At 37.2% G+C, this 21,130-nt stretch overlaps 3 protein-coding genes across 3 annotated transcripts; 1 reads left to right on the top strand and 2 right to left on the bottom strand.

Annotated features, from left to right (window-relative positions):
- The first annotated feature begins 3,933 nt into the window (after positions 1-3,933).
- Positions 3,934-5,530, top strand: LOC114826343 (uncharacterized). The gene is made up of 3 exons (XM_070826259.1): positions 3,934-3,950; positions 4,209-4,810; positions 5,373-5,530. Exons 1-3 carry the CDS (start codon positions 3,934-3,936, stop codon positions 5,528-5,530), a joined length of 777 nt encoding a protein of 258 aa, XP_070682360.1.
- A 6,591-nt stretch (positions 5,531-12,121) lies between these two features.
- On the bottom strand, positions 12,122-14,032 carry LOC139198313 (uncharacterized). Its single transcript, XM_070826826.1, has 4 exons — positions 13,868-14,032; positions 13,706-13,744; positions 13,267-13,362; positions 12,122-12,683 (listed from the first exon to the last, which is right to left on the bottom strand). The coding sequence occupies exons 1-4, from the start codon at positions 13,923-13,925 to the stop codon at positions 12,361-12,363; spliced, it is 516 nt and encodes a 171-aa protein (XP_070682927.1). The 5' UTR covers positions 13,926-14,032; the 3' UTR covers positions 12,122-12,360.
- Positions 14,033-15,526: 1,494 nt separating this feature from the next.
- LOC139187685 (uncharacterized) lies at positions 15,527-17,438 on the bottom strand. The gene is made up of 4 exons (XM_070826824.1): positions 17,263-17,438; positions 17,101-17,139; positions 16,659-16,754; positions 15,527-16,088 (listed from the first exon to the last, which is right to left on the bottom strand). Exons 1-4 carry the CDS (start codon positions 17,318-17,320, stop codon positions 15,766-15,768), a joined length of 516 nt encoding a protein of 171 aa, XP_070682925.1. The 5' UTR covers positions 17,321-17,438; the 3' UTR covers positions 15,527-15,765.
- Between the last annotated feature and the right edge of the window lie 3,692 nt (positions 17,439-21,130).

Here is a 21,130-nt window from a genome sequence, read left to right as displayed (position 1 = left end):
CTCCAAGTCTTAAGTAAGCTTTCTTTACTTTCTTTAGTGTGTTTGTTAAATTAGACTTCTAGTCCAAAACAAGGAAACACTATTGTAGTTATATTATTAACCTACTAAACTACCGATCATACTTTGTTTGAGCACTCTGTTATAGTTGAATGCTTGCCATACAAATAACTGGACATTAACCAGGGTACCCCTGAGTTCTTCGTACATCTGAGTTCAGCCGTTAAGGTCTTCTACTTGTATTGTGAGTGGCCATCATGCTGAAACATGTCGAGTTCCATGTGCAAGTTCTATGTCTAGTTGTTATAATGATCATCCGACTATTTAACCGGGCCTTGCTGTGCGAATTTGGTATCAGAGCCAAGTTTAGCATTTTAATAGTATAATTATAATAGTAAAGTACCTTAAGGACGGAAGTCATTAACACAACTGATATCACACTTGTTTATTTTGTATGAACAACAGATATTATTGTCCTTGTAGACCTTACCTTGTCAGCCACAACCACCAGGTATTTATTGTCCTAGACATCCAACTATAAATAGTATAAAGAAAAGATTAGTATATATATCCAAAAGAATTACCAGTACTTTGAAGAAGCAGAAGTTTTATCTTAGTTATCTTGAACATCCTTCATTTATTCGTAAATATAATAACACAGAAGTGCAGCATAAAGTTTTAGAAGCAAAAAGAGCAACAGATCAAGTTTTAGAGACCTTGAGAGAAGAAAGAGAGTTTCTAAGAAACTAGTTAGCAGTAACTTTAGAGAAATGTAGACTGTAGTTCATGATAGATTATCTTAATTTAGAAATTATTGAACCTCAAAAAAGAAAAATAACCTTAGACCAAAATAGTTTAGTTTGTTATTTTCCATTGAGAAAACATAATCATATTTTGCATAGTGAAGAAAATCCACAAGCCAATAGTATTGTAGATCTTATTATTAGTCAAGCAGAAAATATAAAATTAGAAAATAATAAGCATAATCCTTTGTTAAACCAGTTGTTAAAGCATTTTCAAAAAAATTCCATAAAAATAATTAGACAAAATTTAGATTATATGACATCTCAATTAGAAGATAATAATAAAAATATTCAAAGGTTTCCTAGCAAAAAAGAGATAAAAGAGCTTGTTGATCTCATAGATAGCAAGCCCAAGCAAGTAGAACTTAGATCATTAGAAATAGTTGAGCAGTTAAAATTAGAAGTTCAAAAAATTCAATTAGTACAAAAAGAGTTAAGTGAACAAGTAGATAAGTTACATAATAAAATAGATAAATTATTAGTTTAATGACTGATTCTAGAACTAGCAGAAAATATATCCAAGCTTTTAAAGAAATTAGTAAGCTAGATAAAGAACCAGTAGGTTTAACAAATTTTTCAACACAAGTATCCAGTAGTAATATTCCCATTAGGCAAAATAATTTGATTATTCAATTAGTTTTAAGTTTGGCTGAAAAATTAGATCAAGTTGAAGAACAAATAGCAGAAATAAACCAAGTTTTACATAACGCATCTTCATCACTTCCACCATCTTTGCTAGATAAATTAGTAAATTTAACTTTAAGTGCTACTAATAATATTAGAAGACCTAAGCTAAATCCTTTTGATAATAGAAAATGGAACTCTTTAGGAAAAAAGGAAAAGAAGTAGTTAGAGCTGAAGATATTTATCCAAATGAAGAAGAAGCGCAATAATTTATTCGAAGAGGTTTTGAGAGAACACAGAAAAATAAATATAACTTGTATCAATTAGGTTTATTTGAAAACAGAAGTAGAATTGTAAGTAGCATCAATCAACATGAAGTTAGCTATATTGATAAAGAAGTCACACTTCATCTAATTAGTAAAGAAGCAGTTACTCATTTGAGAAAATCACATTTTAGTCAGATTCATATAGGAATAATATTAATTGGAATAGCACGATTAACCAGAGCACAAGTAGGCACAAAAGCATTAGTATACATATATGATGATAGATGGGGCATTTCTGGGTTGAGTTGCTGCGCGCATCGAAATGTTCGCCAATTTTTGCCCCTTTAATGTCATGCATTTGGGCTGTGCGGAATATTGTGTCATGATGATGACTGCGTACGTTTGAAGGTATGGCTTGAGCTTCCGGGTTGCAACAACTAGCATCAAAATCAAAGTTTTGATTTTTGGGTATCTGGCTTCCACATCGAGGAGAACTTGTGAACTGTGGAATATAGGTGGTCGGGACCCCAACTCTTATCGTACAAGGGTAGAGCTTATTGCTACTTTAGATACCGCCATATAGATGCATAAATCCTCCGCTGCCTCCGGTTTGGATAGTAGGGGAGGTGATGTCAGGTACTTTTTCAAGTCCTGTAATGCTTTCTCGCACTTCATCCTTCCCTTTGTCTCGCTATGCATCCTTGGAGCATCGTGGCAAAGATCTTACATATGAAAGCGTCATTGTTGGTGTAGAGGGTCATGGCACTTCGATAATGCATCAAAGCATGTCCGGATCTTCATCTTCCCTGAACGAGGTGAAATGTGGCGAGCTGAACTTTCGCGGTGGCTTCGCCTGCTCTATCTCATCTGTAATAGGTGACTTGCTCAGGTTGGCCACGTCTCTACGAAGGGCATCGTCGGTGGTAATAGGTGACCTGCTCAAGTTTGTAGTTTCTTTTAGATTTGTGCCTGGTAGGGCAGCGGAGCCTTTAGCTGCCCCCGGTGTTGACCTGCTGGTCCATGTTGCTTTTCAGTATGTCTTGCTTGTCTGTGCTGCAAATGCGATGCATGTGGTTCACCCTGTGCTACTCACTGTTGCTCTTGGTGGGGGCTGCCAGTGGAACTGGAGCTGGACTGCTCACATGTTCTTCTCTAGGCGTCATGCGGTTGCCTACTCCATTACCTCGTAGGAGTATCTCCTTGTGGGCCTAGCTTCTTGTGGACGCTTCTCCCGGAATGTCCTGAGTGCTCATCGGAGTGTGGACCCAACCTCGAATCAGCTTTCAATGAAAGCACCAATTTGTCGATGCAAATTTCCACCGTCTTTAGTCTTGACAAAAATGCACCTGCAAAACAATCAACACCTTTGATCAAAGACCTAAGCCTCACGCCCCCATGAGGTAGGGGGTTAAGTCAACGGATCTCCGATGCTAAGTTAGTTTCTCTGTGAGAGTAAAGTGTTTAGGGCCTTTTTTGGGTTGCCAAAAGCTCTGAAATTTGACAGAATATGGGGTATTTATAGGGATAGGGCCAACCATAGTGTTTAATGGAGAGATATTCTCTAAATATTCCAAGATATTAAATAGGAAATAATATGTTGAGATAATGGTGTAATTATCCCTAATTTATTTGAATTAGGATTACTTACTTGATTGAAGTCAATCTTCAATTGGGTTTGTATTAAAGATAGGATTTGGGCAATTAATCCTTATCTTTAATTCCTTGCCAAGGGCATGTGAGTTGTGGGCAGTCGTATTCAGCTGCTAGGAACTCCAAGGATGTGAGCTGCGCGTGGGAGCATCTGAGAAACCTGCCCATATATTGAGGGCAATCTTGTCTTCCTTGAATAAAAGTTCATGTGTCGCCTCTAGAATTTTTGGGATTATTTTAGGCCACATATGGTATATCATGTGTCACTATACAAATGGTGAGATATGTGTGTTAAAAAGTTAATAACTTAAAAAATACATTTTCTACCACTTATATAAAAACACGTAGTGTACCACTCGTGTTCTGGTCACAATAAAAAATTTCTCCGTAGTGACATCGATTGACTGATCATGCAATTTAGCAAGTAGCAATACTAGTTTGTAAGTTCTAATGAGAGCTGAACACTTGATCATCTTTAGTTTAGAGACGTTAGGATATAAGAGATTGGAATTAACTAAGGTTGTAAGCTGGTAGGGAATTTGTATAATAGGGGTTTCAGCTGAAACAGTCACAATAGTGTTGAAACACTTATAATGGATGTGAATGATAGGTATGTGAAAGCCTTGATACCAAATGTAAGAAGTTCAGCTGGATTCGAAGTGGCATAACACTTTATATATTAATGTGTGAATCAAGTCAGTTTATAAATCATAAAGGTTTCTATTTATGACTACAGAAAACTCATACGTTGGAGATGAAGGTGGTATGATTAAGAGAATTACTCGCGTACTCCTCAATCTAAAATTGTTGAGTCTTTGCAATAAAGATGGGGATTAAAGATTAATATTTTCATTCTATATGACTACAGCCATGAATCCAAGTTCCATGAACCTCTCACTGGTGTCAACTATAAGAAGTGGAAACAGGATTTAGAGATAGTTTTGGGTGTCATGGATATGGATTTGGCGCTAAGAACTGAAGAACTACCAATGCCAAATAAAGGATGCACTTTGAGCCAGAGATCCAAGCATGAAAAATGGGAGAATTCGAACATAATATCCCTCATGATAATCAAAAGGTCCATGACTGATGTTGTTTGTGGAGGCTTCCCAGAGGCAACTAATTCAAAGGAGTTCATGAAATCGATTGAAGAGAAGTACAAAGAATATGAAAGGACAAAAACTGGGAACTTGATGAACTCACTGACAACCATCAGATACGATGGTGAATGGGGTATCTGTGAATACACTCTCAAGGTTATCGACATTGCTGGGAAGCTTAGAACACTCGAGGTACTCATTTCTAAAACATTTTTGGTCCATGTCATCATGAATTCCTTGCCTATTTCTTATACTCAATTGAATGTATCCTATGATACACTGCAAAGAAAGTGGGATGTCAATGAATTAATAACTATATGTGTGGGTGAGGAAGTGAGGATTAAGAAGGAAAGGGCTGAAAAGGAGACGGGTGAGTCGGTGAATTTTGTTCAGGGTTATGCAAAGAATGCCAATAACAACTTGGATACTGCCAAAAGGAATTCTGCCAGAAACATTTCTCCTTCTAAAAGGACATTCAAAGTTAATAACTCATCAATTTTTAAGTGTTATTTTTGCAAAAATAAAAATAAAAATAAAAAATGCCATATGAAGAGAAATTGTCCTAAATACAAGTCATGGCTTGCCAAACAGGCAAAGAAAGGTAAAAATAATTTTTCAAATGATTTTTCAAAGAGAGGGATATATCAGAGAGGTGTTTATTGAACACCAGGTCTACAATATTACCCCCTCCGCTAAATCTTTCCAAGGTACTCACTTGCTCATGTCATTTTCTTGAAGTATGACTTCTAGTATGGGTAGCTTATGCCGTGTCATGGAAAAATTAACTATAAGATTATTAGCATCCCTTCCATTGGCTCCACGGGTCTCACATAGAACCATGAGGTGGCTTTCCATGATCTTATCTTGCTGGTTATTCTGTAATTTATATTGACATGTACATTTCCTTTTTCTTCATTTTCTTCCATAAACAGGCAGTTGTCAAAGATTTGAAGCCAAGGTTGCTTACTGGGATGCACCATATGCTAACCAATGGCATGAAGGTTCAAACTATTCAAGCATGGGGATGGTTTATCCGCTTACTGGTGTTCGCTCTCTAAATCTGCCATGGGCCTTGCGGGCAAGCCGGTGATTTACTTCACATACGAGATTGGTGGGTGCGGGCGTGCCACTACTAGATGCCGCTAGTAGACGGGATTTGAATGATTGAGGTTGCGCCTTTTGACTTCAAATCAAGAGATTGTGCCATTTGAGTGGGAGTTGCTCAAATTAAGGTTCTTTGTTTGCCTTAAAAATAAGAACTTTACTTATATGGAGAGATAGAACAATATGTAAATGACAAGGTTGTTTGGAAATAGAAATGACAGAGGAAAGTGACTAATATTGCAGATTGCTTGTAATTTATATGACTGGAAATGAGTACATAAAAGCTACAAATCAGATCGATACTACAAGTGAGTAGCAGAGCTAATAAACAAGAAAAGCAAAGCATGCTTGGCTAAAAATAAATGTCTACAAGGAAGCTGATGAGCTAATTTGAGTAGAGTTTTGATTGGTTGTTTTGAGTGTCCATAATCCTTGTGTTTGGGCTCCTTTAAATAGAGATCTGGAGGAAACCCTCCTGCTAAGGACATTGCACCTGCCCGAAAGAAACTTGGGCAATTTGTATTCCATTGCTTGGGCAGCTTGTATTTCTCTTGCCAACTTGCATGGAGAAATAATATTAAAAGGGGAACTTGCATTTCCACCATATGCTTTCATCACATGTTTTCTCACTTGTAATAAACTAACATTTAAAAGAAGCAAGTTGGCTTCTTTCACATGTTCCTTGCCCGAAAACTTTCTAATGCCTTTCCATCCACTTGCAATACATCCATGTATCTTGATTAAACAAAGGCTAGACAAACCCCCACCACCCAAACAAATAGGAGAAACAATATTATAATGTCAAACCCCTCCACTTGCATCTAAATATCTTTCCAAGTTAGCTTTCTTGCATATTAATCCTTCAAATGCCATATTTTACCCAAATTGCCCAAATAAGTAAAAATGGGTATATTTTGAGTGCAAACAGTGCCCCCCAAGTTTTACAAATTTGAGCAAAATTTGTGGAACTTACAACCCCAAGGCTGCCAGGATTGATGTCGAAGGAAGAGGCACGTCTACCTCTTCGGTCCTTCTGTCGTTGATAAACTTTGGCAAGAGGAGCGAGGCAATTGGTAGTGCAACTAGCATTGGAAAAAAATGTTTCTGTCTGGCTTGTATTCCTTCTTGTGGATACCAAAAAATATGGGAGCAACCTCACTGGTTACATATATAATAAACTGGACAAATGCCCGAAGTCGGGCAAACTGAAAAACATAGAAACAGATGGAGAAGAGAGAAACTTTGGGCAACTACCCTTTTTATTCTTCTTTTTCTTTTTGCCTCTTTTCATATGATATATTATAATATAATTATAATTCAATACATATACATATGTATATATATATATGGAAGGGCCATTCAGGCAAGCTAATATATATATATATATATATATATATATATATATATATATATATATATATATATATATATAGAATATTAGCCCTTTCGGGCAAAACAATTACATATATATAATATAAAATATAACACTATATATATATATTAACTTTTTGTCAGACAAAAACTGAGGGAGAGACAGGAAGAAAGAGAAAAGAGAAAGAGAAAGAAAGAAGAAAGAGAAGAAAAGAAGGAGAGAGAAAGAAATAATAAAAAAGGTAAAATCAAGGGAGAAAAAGGCACCTTTCGGGCAAAACAAAAGGGACAAAAGAGAGAGGAAGACCCTTTCGGGCAAATTGAAAAAAGCAACCCTATTTTTTATCTTTTCCTCTTTTATTTACTTAAATATTATAATATATAATATAATATAATATACTATACATATATATAAAAAGCCCTTTCGGGCAATACTTTTATAAAATCTAACATATATTATATAATACTATATATATAGCCCTTTCGGGCAAAACTATTACATATATACTATAATACCATATATATATATATATATATAGCCCTTTCGGGCAAAATGAAAAGACAAGATAAGACAGAGAGAAAGAAAAAGAGAAAGGAAGGAAAAGACAGGAAAAGAAAGGAGAACTCACTTCGGGCAAAGAGGAACACCAAAAAAATGAGTCTTATTCGGGCATATTAGATAAAACCCCTTGATAGCCCATATGTTATTGTTCTCTCAATACTCAAATCTTTTTCCTCTTTTTAAAATTGAGTGTAGAGAAATCAGATCCACCCCTTAAATTGGCCATATTATGTAGCTTGGGAACCATAGGAGGTGGCCATTCATGTTTGATCCCGAGCTTTGCCCTCCTTGAGATCTTGGCATGGATGACATCCTTGTGTTGGCGGGGAGGAGTGTATGAGCTTTTTTCTTCTTCTTCGGGCTCGACATAAGGTGTGAGTTCGAGCCCCTTGAGCGTTGGTGTTTGGCCTACAATAGCCATAAACTCCATTTTAGCCGTTATCGGTTTCGATATGTCGACTTGGTCTTCTACAACCATATCCATTTTCATGGATTTTTCATTGGGTGGGGCCATTGTTTGGCCTTAAGCAACGTGCATGATTTGTTCTTCCTTGGTTGTAGTAGGGTGAGTGTGCTTTGTAGAGGGTTTTTGACACATTTGATCTATCAACTTCCTCAAAGTTTCTCCAAAAGTTGTATAGCTTTCCTCCACCTTTTTAAAACACTTAGTCACCTCTTCACCATATTCGATGCTTGCCACATGGAGTTTGGACACCTTCTCTAATTTGCCCACATCCTCTTTGTAGAGCTTTTCATCCGGATGATCATGAGTTGGCATCTCATATATTGACCCTATGTACTCATTGGAAGCATTTTGATACTCAAAGCCATTTGTTGGCCTATCATAGTATTCATAAATGCAATTGTCTTCAAAAGAATAATAACCTTTATCATAGCCATAAGTTGGCCGATCTTCAAGATTATTATTTATTTGATGGCCATTAGTTGGCCGACAATCATGTTCCATGGGACTTGAGTACTCTTCAGCTATGTACCCATAAGTTGGCAACTCATAGGTTGGCTCTATGTGATAGCCATAGCTTGGGCGTTCTTCAACACCGACATCCTCCTCATACTCCGAAAAAGCAGAAAAATCATGAACATAAGGATTGTTCATGATTTAACTTCATATAAGTGTCCCACCGGGCGTGCCAAAATATGTTCGCTCCCTAAATCCGCCGTGGGCCTTGCGGGCAAGCCGGGGATTTACTTCACATACGAGATTGGTGGGTGCGGGCGTGCCACTACTAGATGCCACTAGTAGACGGGATTTGAATGATTGAGGTTGCGCCTTTTGACTTCAAATCAAGAGATTGTGCAATTTGAGTGGGAGTTGCTCAAATTAAGGTTCTTTGTTTGCCTTAAAAATAAGGACTTTACTTATATGGAGAGATAGAACAATATGTAAATGATAAGGTTGCTTGGAAATAGAAATGACAGAGGAAAGTGACTAATATTGCAGATTGCTTGTAATTTATATGACTGGAAATGAGTACATAAAAGCTACAAATCAGATCGATACTACAAGTGAGTAGCAAAGCTAATAAACAAGAAACCAAAGGATGTTTGGCTAAAAATAAATGTCTACAAGGAAGCTGATGAGCTAATTTGAGTAGAGTTTTGATTGGTTGTTTTGAGTGTCCATAATCCTTGTGTTTGGGCTCCTTTAAATAGAGATCTGGAGGAAACCCTCTTGCTGAGGACATTGCACCTGCCCGAAAGAAACTTGGGCAGTTTGTATTCCATTGCTTGGGCAGCTTGTATTTCACTTGCCAACTTGCATGGAGAAATAATATTAAAAGGGGAACTTGCATTTCCACCATATGCTTTCATCACATGTTTTCCCACTTGTAATAAACTAACATTTACAAGAAGCAAGTTGACTTCTTTCACATGTTCCTTGCCCGAAAGCTTGCTGATGTCTTTCCATCTACTTGCAATACATGCATGTATCTTAATTAAACAAAGGCTAGACAAACCTCCACCACCCAAACAAATAGGAGAAACAATATTATAATGTCAAACCCCTCCACTTGCATCTAAATATCTTTCCAAGTTAGTTTTCTTGCATATTAAACCTCCAAATGCCATATTTTACCCAAATTGCCCAAATAAGTAAAAATGGGTATATTTTGAGTGCAAACAACTGGGATCTCATGCCTTGAAGAACAGGCAGTTAATTAATCAGATGCTAAAAATTCCCGAGCAGACATTTTCAGATCATGACTCACAAGTTCAAATTGCTTCACAAGTAAGTCTAATTCCAAAGAATAGATGATGTGTTTTTCTTAATGATTTCATTTATGTTATGCTCCTTCGAAGCTAGATCCAAGTCCCTAATCCTTGTCAGCGTTAAAACTTAATCTAGTCTCAGAATATCTAGACTTTCAGATTCCATGTCTTAAGCTAAGATTGTTATGTACTCCAATTTTGCAGGTTGTCTGGGAAGGTCTTATTGATGCCCTTGTTCACCCTACCATGATATTACCCTTTGAGACAAATGCGACAAAAAAAGACAATGGTATGGAACAAATAGGAACATGCAAGGGAAACGGTAGTGAAATTCAAAAAAACGGATACTTAAAAAGCACAAAGCTCATTATGACACCACTTATAGGCATCATGTCGACTAAATGTGATGTATCTGTTCACTTAGCTTGCTTGAACACGTGGTGTTATTTATTGCATAAATTTGATACCTCTCTTAGTGATTCTTCTATCATCATAATGGTACTAGAGCCTGTTGTTGAGGCAGTTTTTCAAGTTGATCCTGATAGTAAGAGCATCTGGGCCAGGAATCTGTGCATAGATTTGCTTTTTGTTTCAAGATTTTAAAGAACGTTGAGGTATGTGGGTTGTGTGCGGGTGTTTGTTGTAGGGGTATTTGTCGCAAGGAACATATCAGAGATAACCTTTTCAACTTCCGTTCCAAAATTTTGGAGTCGGGTCTTTTCAAATCCGGAATTTTCGGAACTGGAGTAATTTCAGTAATTTGAAGTTTAATTTTGAAATTCATATAATTTATAAGTTTTTTAATACTTTCTAACTTTTTCTGTCATGCAATTTATTGTTCATTATTACTATTTGGTATATTTATATGTATAAATTCAATTAATTTTGTTTCATATCAAGTATACATTCAATATAAAACAATGAACAAAATGTATCCAAAATTAACAATAAATACAAAAGTTGATTACAAAATATAGCGTGGGAGTTTTTTGGATGCTGGTATGTGGAGGAAGATGGGAGTGGGATCAGTGATTCAAGTGGAGTTGCTGGCAGTGCTGGCAGGTGTGAGACTTGCACAGCAACTCGGGGTTCACCGCCTGGTGGTGGAGAGAGATTCTTCCCAAGCTGCTACTCTCATCGGGCAATCATTCTGGGAGTTTGTCTGCCATGGGGCTTCTTGCTGTGGACGTCACCTATGCTGCACGCCTTCTTCACCTAGAACATGTAGTGGTGTTGCACATAGATTGGCTAGGTTTGCCTTGTCAATTGGCAATGAACTAGTTTGGTTTGAGGAGCCTCCTGACTTCATTCAGGACCTCCTTGACCAAGATTTGATATAATCTTCATTCAGTCCATAATTTATTGGTTTTCTATAAAAAAATATATATATAATTTGAGTAAATTACTATAAAAAGTCGGAATATCTTGAAAGTCTTTTTATCATAATAAGTTAGAAACACTTAAGAGTTGAACGCACAAAGACAAGTTCAGTCAACCAATTTTTTAAAAATATTCGAGTAAATTAAGAGTCCTAGTTAGTAAGAATTGTGGAGTCTTAAAGCATTGCAGCTAATCTTGGAGAATCATCTAGATGTTCAAATACAAAGTTATTGCATCATGATAGGACTCAATCAAGGTGATAGGGTTGACCTCCGTAGCTGTTAATAGGCCGGTTAATAAGGAACCCTAATGGTATATAAATATTAGGTTAAGTTCCTGCTTCCATACGTTGAATTCTTCATAATACTAAAATATATTCATACAGTAGGGGGATATTTTGGAGTATTGGAAGGAGAAGACAACCTTGTGAACTCTATCATTTGTCATCCGGAAGAGCCATGTCCTTCATATTCTACATACAAGTTCAATATAATTGTTCATCTCTATTTTATATTGATTTGATTTATTCGTGATCCTAATGTCTTGTTATTGTGATTTCAGAATATGTCTTACTTCTTGTTCTCTTGCTCTACCAGCAATTACCATTTGTTCAACAAATAGTATTTCGTTGGTACCCAACGGAATGCAAATTGTCGGGCAAAAACGGTCGATGCTTTGGTTTGTGCAATTTTGACGGGCAAAGCTTTAGTCGTCAGGTATAGAAGATCCAATCTTTTGCAATGGCTCAGAGCCTCTTTAACGGTCTTAGGAAAATTAAAGGGGGCAAAATCGCACTATAAATGATGTCGTAAAATGTTGCCTCCTCAATTGTCTCATAAAGAGGGTTTGTCGCTCCAATTAAATAGGCAAAACTTGTATGACACAACCGATTTACCCAAATGCCACAAAATCTAAAGAGTCATGATTAGATTAATTAGTAATTGAATTTGAGAGCATCTTAATGTCATCATACCAACCATTTAATTTACTAGCACAAAAATTCATAAGCAATAATAAGGGCCATGAAACAAGTAAACAAGGTAGGGTAGCCTTTCTTTATATATACAACAGAACCATCTGCTGTAAATAACAATATCATTAGATTCATTACACCCAAAGTGATGCGCTTACAAGACTTGTAAACATAACAACTACAAGGACTTGATCTTCCTGCGACTACGAGAACCAATCATCTTCATCCAACAACACCTCAGTCCTCCCAACAAACTTACCACTAAGTTACTCACCAAGACAAGGTTCGGACATTTTCCCTATTTTCGCATAGAATCACATTCTTCAGTCCAGTGGCTACGGTAATCCCGACACCGATGACAGTACTTCAAAATGGCACGTCCTTCATAGTGCACATTAAGCTCACCTTCATGCTTAGAAACTTGCTCACCACATTCTGTGCAAACTATATCACAATGTTCGCCAACACGCGCGCCCTTTGGGACCAAAACAAAGTATGGGCAATTGCAACTCTTGTGGTCCTCAACTTCCTCACAACAAACTTCACAGTAATTACGTTTTTTTCGCAATTGGAGTCGAGCCATTTGGTCTCCAATCGCGTTTTGTATACCTTCCCCTTTATCTGCTTGTTTAAAGTTTCATTATTAGAATACAAAATAAGAATACTAATAACAATTAGTAACATATCATCTCAAGGCCCGTAAGACTTTTTTCTTGCTACAAAAACATGAATACATGTCTAAACTAAATTGAGTTATAAAACATCGGGCCCTTATGGGGACAACTTTTCTAAGTAGCACTTGGGCTCGTAAATGCTCTTGCTACAAGTACGCCCCCTAGAAACACGTTAGGAGATTGCAAAGCCATGCCACCTAACTTGAAAAGCCTAATGGAAAAAGCATAACCAAGGAAGTGCAGACATACCCAAAAGCTAGGAGAAAATAACAACAATGACGGACACTTTTGCAGCGAATTCTACTCAGTTAATCAACTATTACCTACTGAAGCATACAAAAGTAGTGCGAATACAGTAGAAATACACTAGAACAAGACCACACATTAACTACTGAAGCACTAGAAAAGTAGTGCGAATACACTACAAAGACACTAAACAAAGGAGTATTAAGGATCATAGATGCATTCATATTCATATTCATTAGGGAGAAAATGAGGATTTAATACTAAAACAAAAATCAAAAGCATACCGTTAGGATTCTGCCCAATGCAGTCATCATCATCATCATCGAACCAACTTGGTTTTGGTTGGAGGGTAGCTTTAGTAGATTTGTTCATTACTTCATCTGAGAGAGAGAGAGCGATATATAAGAGGTGGAGTGGCACGAGGCAGAGCGTAATTGTGATTCATATAGCTATAAGCGAGAGGTAGCCGACACTGGGTTTCGGAAATTTAAATAACTCTTTTCAAATATAAACATTTCCAGGAGACTCTTTAAAAGCAGATTAGCTAATTATTTTAGCAAAACCCCAACAAAACCAAACCTTGATCGAAAACTGATTTTTTCACACACATCGTCGTATACCCCATACCCCTTGTTAGGGTGGTTTCTATATCACAATAACATATCTAACCAAAGATTATAATACTGAATTGAAAATTGGCCAAATGGAGAATCAAAAGCATACCATCATCGACCATGGTTGCTTCATCGAACATGGCTTCGTCTGAAAGAGAATAGAGGGGACAGACAGGAGAGTGATAGAAATCGAGTTAGGGTTCGGCATTAGGGTGTTAGAGCGTAAATTAGCAAAAAAAAAGGAAAAATTCTAGATAATCACAAATCATACCATTAGGGTTCTGCATCTGGACGTTCGCATCGATCTCGTTCAACGGAGGCCACTCCATGGATCTTGCTCCGGCGTCGTAACTGGGGGCTGTGGGAGAGGGAGAGAGAACTTTAGCTCGCGCGACCAAACGATATTGGGGTTCGGCGATTTCTACCTTACAATTTTTTTTTCTTGGGTTGAATGCGTTTTATAGCACAAGGTTTCGGGGTGATTTGTAAAACAACCCACGAGTTTCACTTTTTGCATATTATACCACCTGACTTTTAAATTGCACCAATTTAACTTATTCGTCAATCATTCTGGGCTGTGGGAGAGGGAGAGAGATTCCTCCCGAGCTGTTACTCTCATCGGGCAATCATTCTGGGAGTTTGTCTGCCATGGGGCTTCTTGCTGTGGACGTCACCTATGCTGCACTACGCCTTCTTCACCTAGAACATGTAATGGTGTTGCACATAGATTGGCTAGGTTTGCCTTGTCAATTGGCAATGAACTAGTTTGGTTTGAGGAGCCTCCTGACCTCATTCAAGACCTCCTTGACCAAGATTTGATATAATCTTCATTCAGTCCATAATATATTGATTTTCTATAAAAAATATATATATAATTTGAGTAAATTACTATAAAAAGTCGGAATATCTTGAAAGTCTTTTTATCATAATAAGTTAGAAACACTTAAGAGTTGAACGCAAAAAGACAAGTTCAGTTAACCAATTTTTTAAAAATATTCGAGCAAATTAAGAGTCCTAGTTAGTAAGAATTGTGGAGTCTTAAATCATTGCAGTTAATCTTGGAGAATCATCTAGAGGTTCAAATAGAAAGTTATTGCATCATGATAGGACTCAATCAAGGTGATAGGGTTGACCTCCGTAGCTGTTAATAGGCCGGCTAATAAGGAACCCTAATGGTATAAATACTAGGTTAAGTCCCAGCTTCCATACGTTGAATTCTTCATAATACTAAAATATATTCATACAGTAGAGGGATATTTTGGAGTATTGGAAGGAGAAGACAACCTTGTGAACTCTATCATTTGTCATCCGGAAGAGCCATGCCCTTCATATTCTACATATAAGTTCAATATAATTGTTCATCTCTATTTTATATTGATTTGATTTATTCGTGATCCTAATGTCTTGTTGTTGTGATTTCAAAATATGTCTTAGTTCTTGTTCTCTTGCTCTACCAGCAATTACCATTTGTTCAACAAATAGTATTTCGTTGGTACCCAACGGAATGCAAATTGTCGGGCAAAAACGGTCGATGCTTTGGTTTGTGCAATTTCGACGGGCAAAGCTTTAGTCGTCAGGTATAGGAGATCCAATCTTTTGCAATGGCTCAGAGCCTCTTTAACGGTCTTAGGAAAATTAAAGGGGGCGAAATCAGGAAAATTAAAGGGGGCAAAATCGCACTATAAATGCTGTCGTAAAATGTTGCCTACTCAATTGTCTCATAAAGAGGGTTTGTCGCTCCAATTAAATAGGCAAAACTTGTATGACACAACCGATTTACCCATGGATCGCCAAGAAATGCCACAAAATCTAAAGAGTCATGATTAGATTAATTAGTAATTGAATTTGAGAGCATCTTAATGTCATCATACCAACCATTTAATTTACTAGCACAAAAATTCATAAGCAATAATAAGGGCCATGAAACAAGTAAACAAGGTAGGGTAGCCTTTCTTTATATATACAACAGAACCATCTGCTGTAAATAACAATATCATTAGATTCATTACACCCAAAGTGATGCGCTTACAAGACTTGTAAACATAACAACTACAAGGACTTGATCTTCCTCCGACTACGAGAACCAATCATCTTCATCCAACAGCACCTCAGTCCTCCCAACAAACTTACCACTAAGTTACTCACCAAGACAAGGTTCGGACATTTTCACTATTTTCGCATAGACTCACATTCTTCAGTCCAGTGGCTACGGTAATCCTGACACCGATGACAGTACTTCAAAATAGCACGTCCTTCATAGTGCACATTAAGCTCACCTTCGTGCTTAGAAACTTGCTCACCACATTCTGTGCAAACTATATCGCAGTGTTCGCCAACACGAGCGCCCTTTGGGACCAAAACAAAGTACGGGCAATTGTAACTCTTATGGTCCTCAACTTCCTCACAACAAACTTCACAGTAATTACGTTTTTTTCGCAATTGGAGTCGAGCCATTGGGTCTCCAATCGCGTTTTGTATACCTTCACCTTCATCTGCTTGTTTAAATTTTCATTATTAAAATACAAAATTAGAATACTAATAACAATTAGTAACATATCATCTCAAGGCCCGTAAGACTTTTTTCTTGCTACAAAAACATGAATACATGTCTAAACTAAATTGAGCTGTAAAACATCGGGCACACAACTTTTCTAAGTAGCACTTGGGCTCATAAATGCTCTTGCTACAAGGACGCCCCCTAGAAACACGTTAGGAGATTGCAAAGCCATGACACCTAACTTGAAAATGGAAAAAGCAAAACCAAGGAAGTGCAGACATACCCAAAAGCTAGGAGAAAATAACAACAATGACGGACACTTTTGCAGCGAATTCTACTCAGTTAATCAACTATTAACTACCGAAGCATACAAAAGTAGTGCGAATACAGTAGAAATACACTAGAACAAGACCACACATTAACTACTGAAGCACTAGAAAAGTAGTGCGAATACACTACAAAAGACACTAAACAAAGGAGTATTAAGGATCATAGATGCATTCATATTCATATTCATTAGGGAGAAAATGAGGATTTAATACTAAAACAAAAATCAAAAGCATACCGTTAGGATTCTGCCCAATGCAGTCATCATCATCATCATCGAACCAACTTGGTTTTGGTTTGAGGGTAGCTTTAGTAGATTTGCCCATTACTTCATCTGAGAGAGAGAGAGAGCGATATATAAGAGGTGGGGTGGTGAGAGGCAGAGCGTAATTGTGATTCATATAGCTATAAGCGAGAGATAGCCGACACTGGGTTTCGGAAATTTAAATAACTCTTTTCAAATATAAACATCTCCAGGAGACTCTTTAAAAGCAGATTAGCTAATTATTTTAGCAAAAACCCCAACAAAACCAAACCTTGATCGAAAACTGATTTTCTCACACACATCGTCGTATACCCCATACCCCTTGTTAGGGTGGTTTCTATATCACAATAACATATCTAACCAAAGATTATAATACTGAATTGAAAATTGGCCAAATGGAGAATCAAAAGCATACCATCATCGACCATGGTTGCTTCGTCGAACATGGCTTCGTCTGAAAGAGAATAGAGGGGACAGACAGGAGAGTGATAGAAATCGAGTTAGGGTTCGGCATTAGGGTGTAAGAGCGTAAATTAGCAAAAAAAAAGGAAAAATTCTAGATAATCACAAATCATACCATTAGGGTTCGGCATCTGGACGTTCGCATCGATCTCGTTCAACGGAGGCCACTCCATGGATCTTGCTCCGGCGTCGTAACTGGGGGCTGTGGGAGAGGGAGAGAGAACTTTAGCTCGCGCGACCAAACGATATTGGGTTCGGCGATTTCTACCTTACAATTTTTTTTTCTTGGGTTGAACGCATTTTATAGCACAAGGTTTCGGGGATTAAAAACTCCTACAAAATTTATATGGATTGTGGTGGAAGTATTTGAAATCCTAGGGGGTGAGGTTGGATTCTTTTGAATCTTGGTTATATTAGTTTTTACTCTCAAATCCCACAAAACCCACAACTTTGAAATCTTCCAAAATCTTAGGGGTGTATTCAATTGGGATTTTGAGGGATTTTAATTCTTTTAATGAATCTAGGGGTATTCAATCAGAATTTTAAGTGATTCTCTGAAATTCAAGGTGTATTCAATTAGAATTTTAAGATAGTTTATTAAAATCATTAGAAATCCGGGTGTATTCAATTAGGATTTTAAAGAAGTTTATAACATTCTAGGTGTATTCAATTAGAAATTGATTTTAAAGAATTTGAGAAAGTTGAGGAATTAGAGGGAATTTGAGAGATTTTGTAGTGTATTTTAAGCATCCACAAATCTCACCTCTTCCTATGAGATTTCGAGGGAATTGAATCAAAATTTTATATGAAATCTCTACAAATCAATTAAACTCCATAAAAATCCATGGATTTATAAATCCATTAAAATCTCTCAAATTCTCAATTGAATACACCCCCTTAATTTTTTTAATACACATAGATTTGGATGGATTTTAAAATCATTTAAAATCTTTTAATTGACTACACCTAGATTTGAATGGATTCTAAAATCATTTTTTTAATTGACTACACCAAGATTTGAATAAATTCTAAAATCTTTTAAAATCTTTTAATTGAGCACATTAAGATTTTAAAATCTTTTAAAATCCTCTCAAATTCGAGTTTGATTACACCTCTCTTAATGTCTAATTAGAGACTTGGCCCATAATTTTCAGCACACCTTGCCAGTTAATTTCAATGTTTACTACTTTACGCTTAAACTGGTGCAATTATTTTTTTTGTTTTTTTGAAATAGTAACTGGTGCAATTTAACTTATCATGATTTAAACCTACAGATGAACTTGTCCAATAGGAAGATCACTGCTCAAATATTTCAGGTCGTTGAATCAATGTTCCCATGAACCAAATTGAGAAGAAAGGACGAAAGCTGCCGTTTCATGTTCATCATTTATGAAACAAAACTTTCTCAAATTGGTCAACTTTCATCTACACTGTGTTTAGACGAAGAGATTTATGATTATTAAGGAATTCAAAAGTGACGGAATATAAATGATTGAATTTTATTTTTAAGAATTTGTAAATTTTCTTATTTAGTTAATCTCAAAGAACTATGAAATTTGAATTCTGATGGGAGTTGTAAGGAAGCAACTCAATCCCTCACAAATTTTGAGCTCTTCTGAATCCGAGAAGAATGGAATTGCACCTCCTCTCCCATCTGTTGTCCTTATGGCTCCCTCCACATTTAGTTCCACCCATCCTTCCTCGCCAAGTAGAGGGAGGGTTTCTCAAAGTTGTAGTTGCTCTTTGCTGATATCTCATAGTACTGCAGGTTCTTCTTTATGTGGAAGGTAACCTGCATGTTCTTCACATCAACCTTGTTGCCACAGAGAACAATAGGGATGTTCTAGCACACACTGAAATACTAACGTGAGGAATCAAATATACCAAACCATCACTAACTAATGTAAAAAAAATAAAAAAATAAAGTAAAATAAAGAAACATTAGACTTGACACAAAAATAATTTAGCCAACTCACCGGCAGAGGTCACGGTGCCATGTAGGGACATTCTTGTATGTCGACCTAGCGGTAACGTCAAACATGATGATTGCATATTGCTCATGAATGCTGCATATTTCAATAAAGAATTTTACGTGTTCATTAGGAGGCATCCATCATGATTGTTTACGTTTACTCACTCCACTAGTTCTTCATTGACCTCTTGGAAATCATGCATCCAACTGAAAGTGTTGTGAATTAAAACCATAGGAATGCATGCTTGACGGGGCATCCATATGCGAATGACTGGCAAAGGCGAAGGCCCCGAGTTTGCACTCAGAAGCTGTTTGGGTTTAAACTTAAACTTTGGGCTCAAGTGGAAATCAGCCCAAAGGCAGGTTTTGAAGGAAGAAAACCGAAGGTCCAGCCGAAGCCCAGAAGATGGAAGAAGCCCTTTTTCGGCTAGGTGCAGGCAACTTAAACCACTTGCTCACCTACTCAAAGGACAAGTGGTATAGATCAGCCAGCTAAACAACCCAAAAGTACTTTACAATGGCAGTACAAGTAAAAAGCTGATGAGTCACTACCCTTCAGTCACATTCAGGCAAGAGCAGAGTTACAGGCAACCGAGGTAGATTGTCTATAAAAGAAGAAAGAGAAATTGGGGGCATGGACACTCAATCAATCAAACAAACAATCTTACAACTTGTCTATCTCAATCAAGCCAAGAAACCCACAAAGCCATGCTTTGTCCAGATTCTACAATCTTTTCAGCTTTAAGCTTCCCGTAGAACAGACAACTTTGTCTTTGTAAAAGCTTTGCTCCCTTGTCTAAATCTTGCTGTAGTATTGATTCCCTCCTATAAACTCATCCACCAATCTTCCCCATCCAGCACCAAAACACTTTGTAACCACAAAGAGAGGAAGCTGCAAGATGATCAACCTTGCCCGACTCTCTTTGTTATGTATGTGAATTCATAGATCTAGTAGTATGATGTATACTTCAATATATATCCAAGTTATTTCTAGTCAGTTTGTGATTAAAAGATTTATTGGTTCTCGGATCTGGTCTGTTTAGTGGTTTTAACCATTACAAAAGATAAGTCAAGTTTCAAGCTCATAACTTGATCAGATCTAAGTTTCAACCTTTCAAGCATACAAGATTGATCAACCAAAAAGTCCTTGGTCTCAAGGCATAAAAAAGAACTTAATGTGGACTTAACACATCCACGACAATCTTTGATAACGAGAAGTCCAAGTTACTTGGGGCGTAAGTAATCGACCCATTTCTTAGTTTTACATCTATTATACTATGATCACTATAGAACGCTTGAGTATGGAATTAGTTCTGATGGGAAGCCTCAAGGCCTATACCTAAGGCCCTACAAAGGCACCTATCAGGGTTCGTTCTGCTCTTCGGGCTAGGATGATTAAAGTAAAAACAGTTGTAATACTTCCGCAACAATGAAACACCAGCTATATGCCAAAGTACTTGGTCGGTTTTGATTGGAAGCCTCAAGGCCTATACCTAAGGCCTCACAAAGGCACCTCTCATAACTGACTTGGTCACTCGGGCATAAGCAATTAACATAAACCCCCATTTTACGTCTGCCATGCTGAAGATGGCAGTGGCACGCCTGAGCACATAGTTAGTTTTGATTGTGAGCCTCAAGGCCTATACCTAAGGCCCCACAAAGACACCTCTCAGAATTAACTCTGTCTTTCTCTTATAGCCCGCCAATAAGCAAAAGCCCGACAGACAAAATCAACCGGCACCAACCTCTCGGGGAGCTGTGTGCTCGACGACTAGGGAGCATCTCCAGCAGAAATTCCTGCCCGAACAGAAGCATTAATCTTGGAGGTAGTTTCACAATGGCTGGCACTGGCATTATTTCTCTCTAACATTGATTGATTCTTGTATGGCAAATCTACTACAACTACTACTATTGTGATTATGCCAAGTCCAATGCTTGATTAGTTTTTCTCCTCTAATATTTTGCCAATCTCATGCTTGGGATGGAGGGGTGCTATGACAAATTTTTGTAC

The sequence above is a fragment of the Malus domestica genome, chromosome 08 (genome assembly GCF_042453785.1).
Source record: "Malus domestica chromosome 08, GDT2T_hap1".
Taxonomy (NCBI): domain Eukaryota; kingdom Viridiplantae; phylum Streptophyta; class Magnoliopsida; order Rosales; family Rosaceae; genus Malus; species Malus domestica.
Note: the sequence above shows the minus strand (reverse complement) of the source record. Positions and strands in the feature narration are given on the sequence as shown.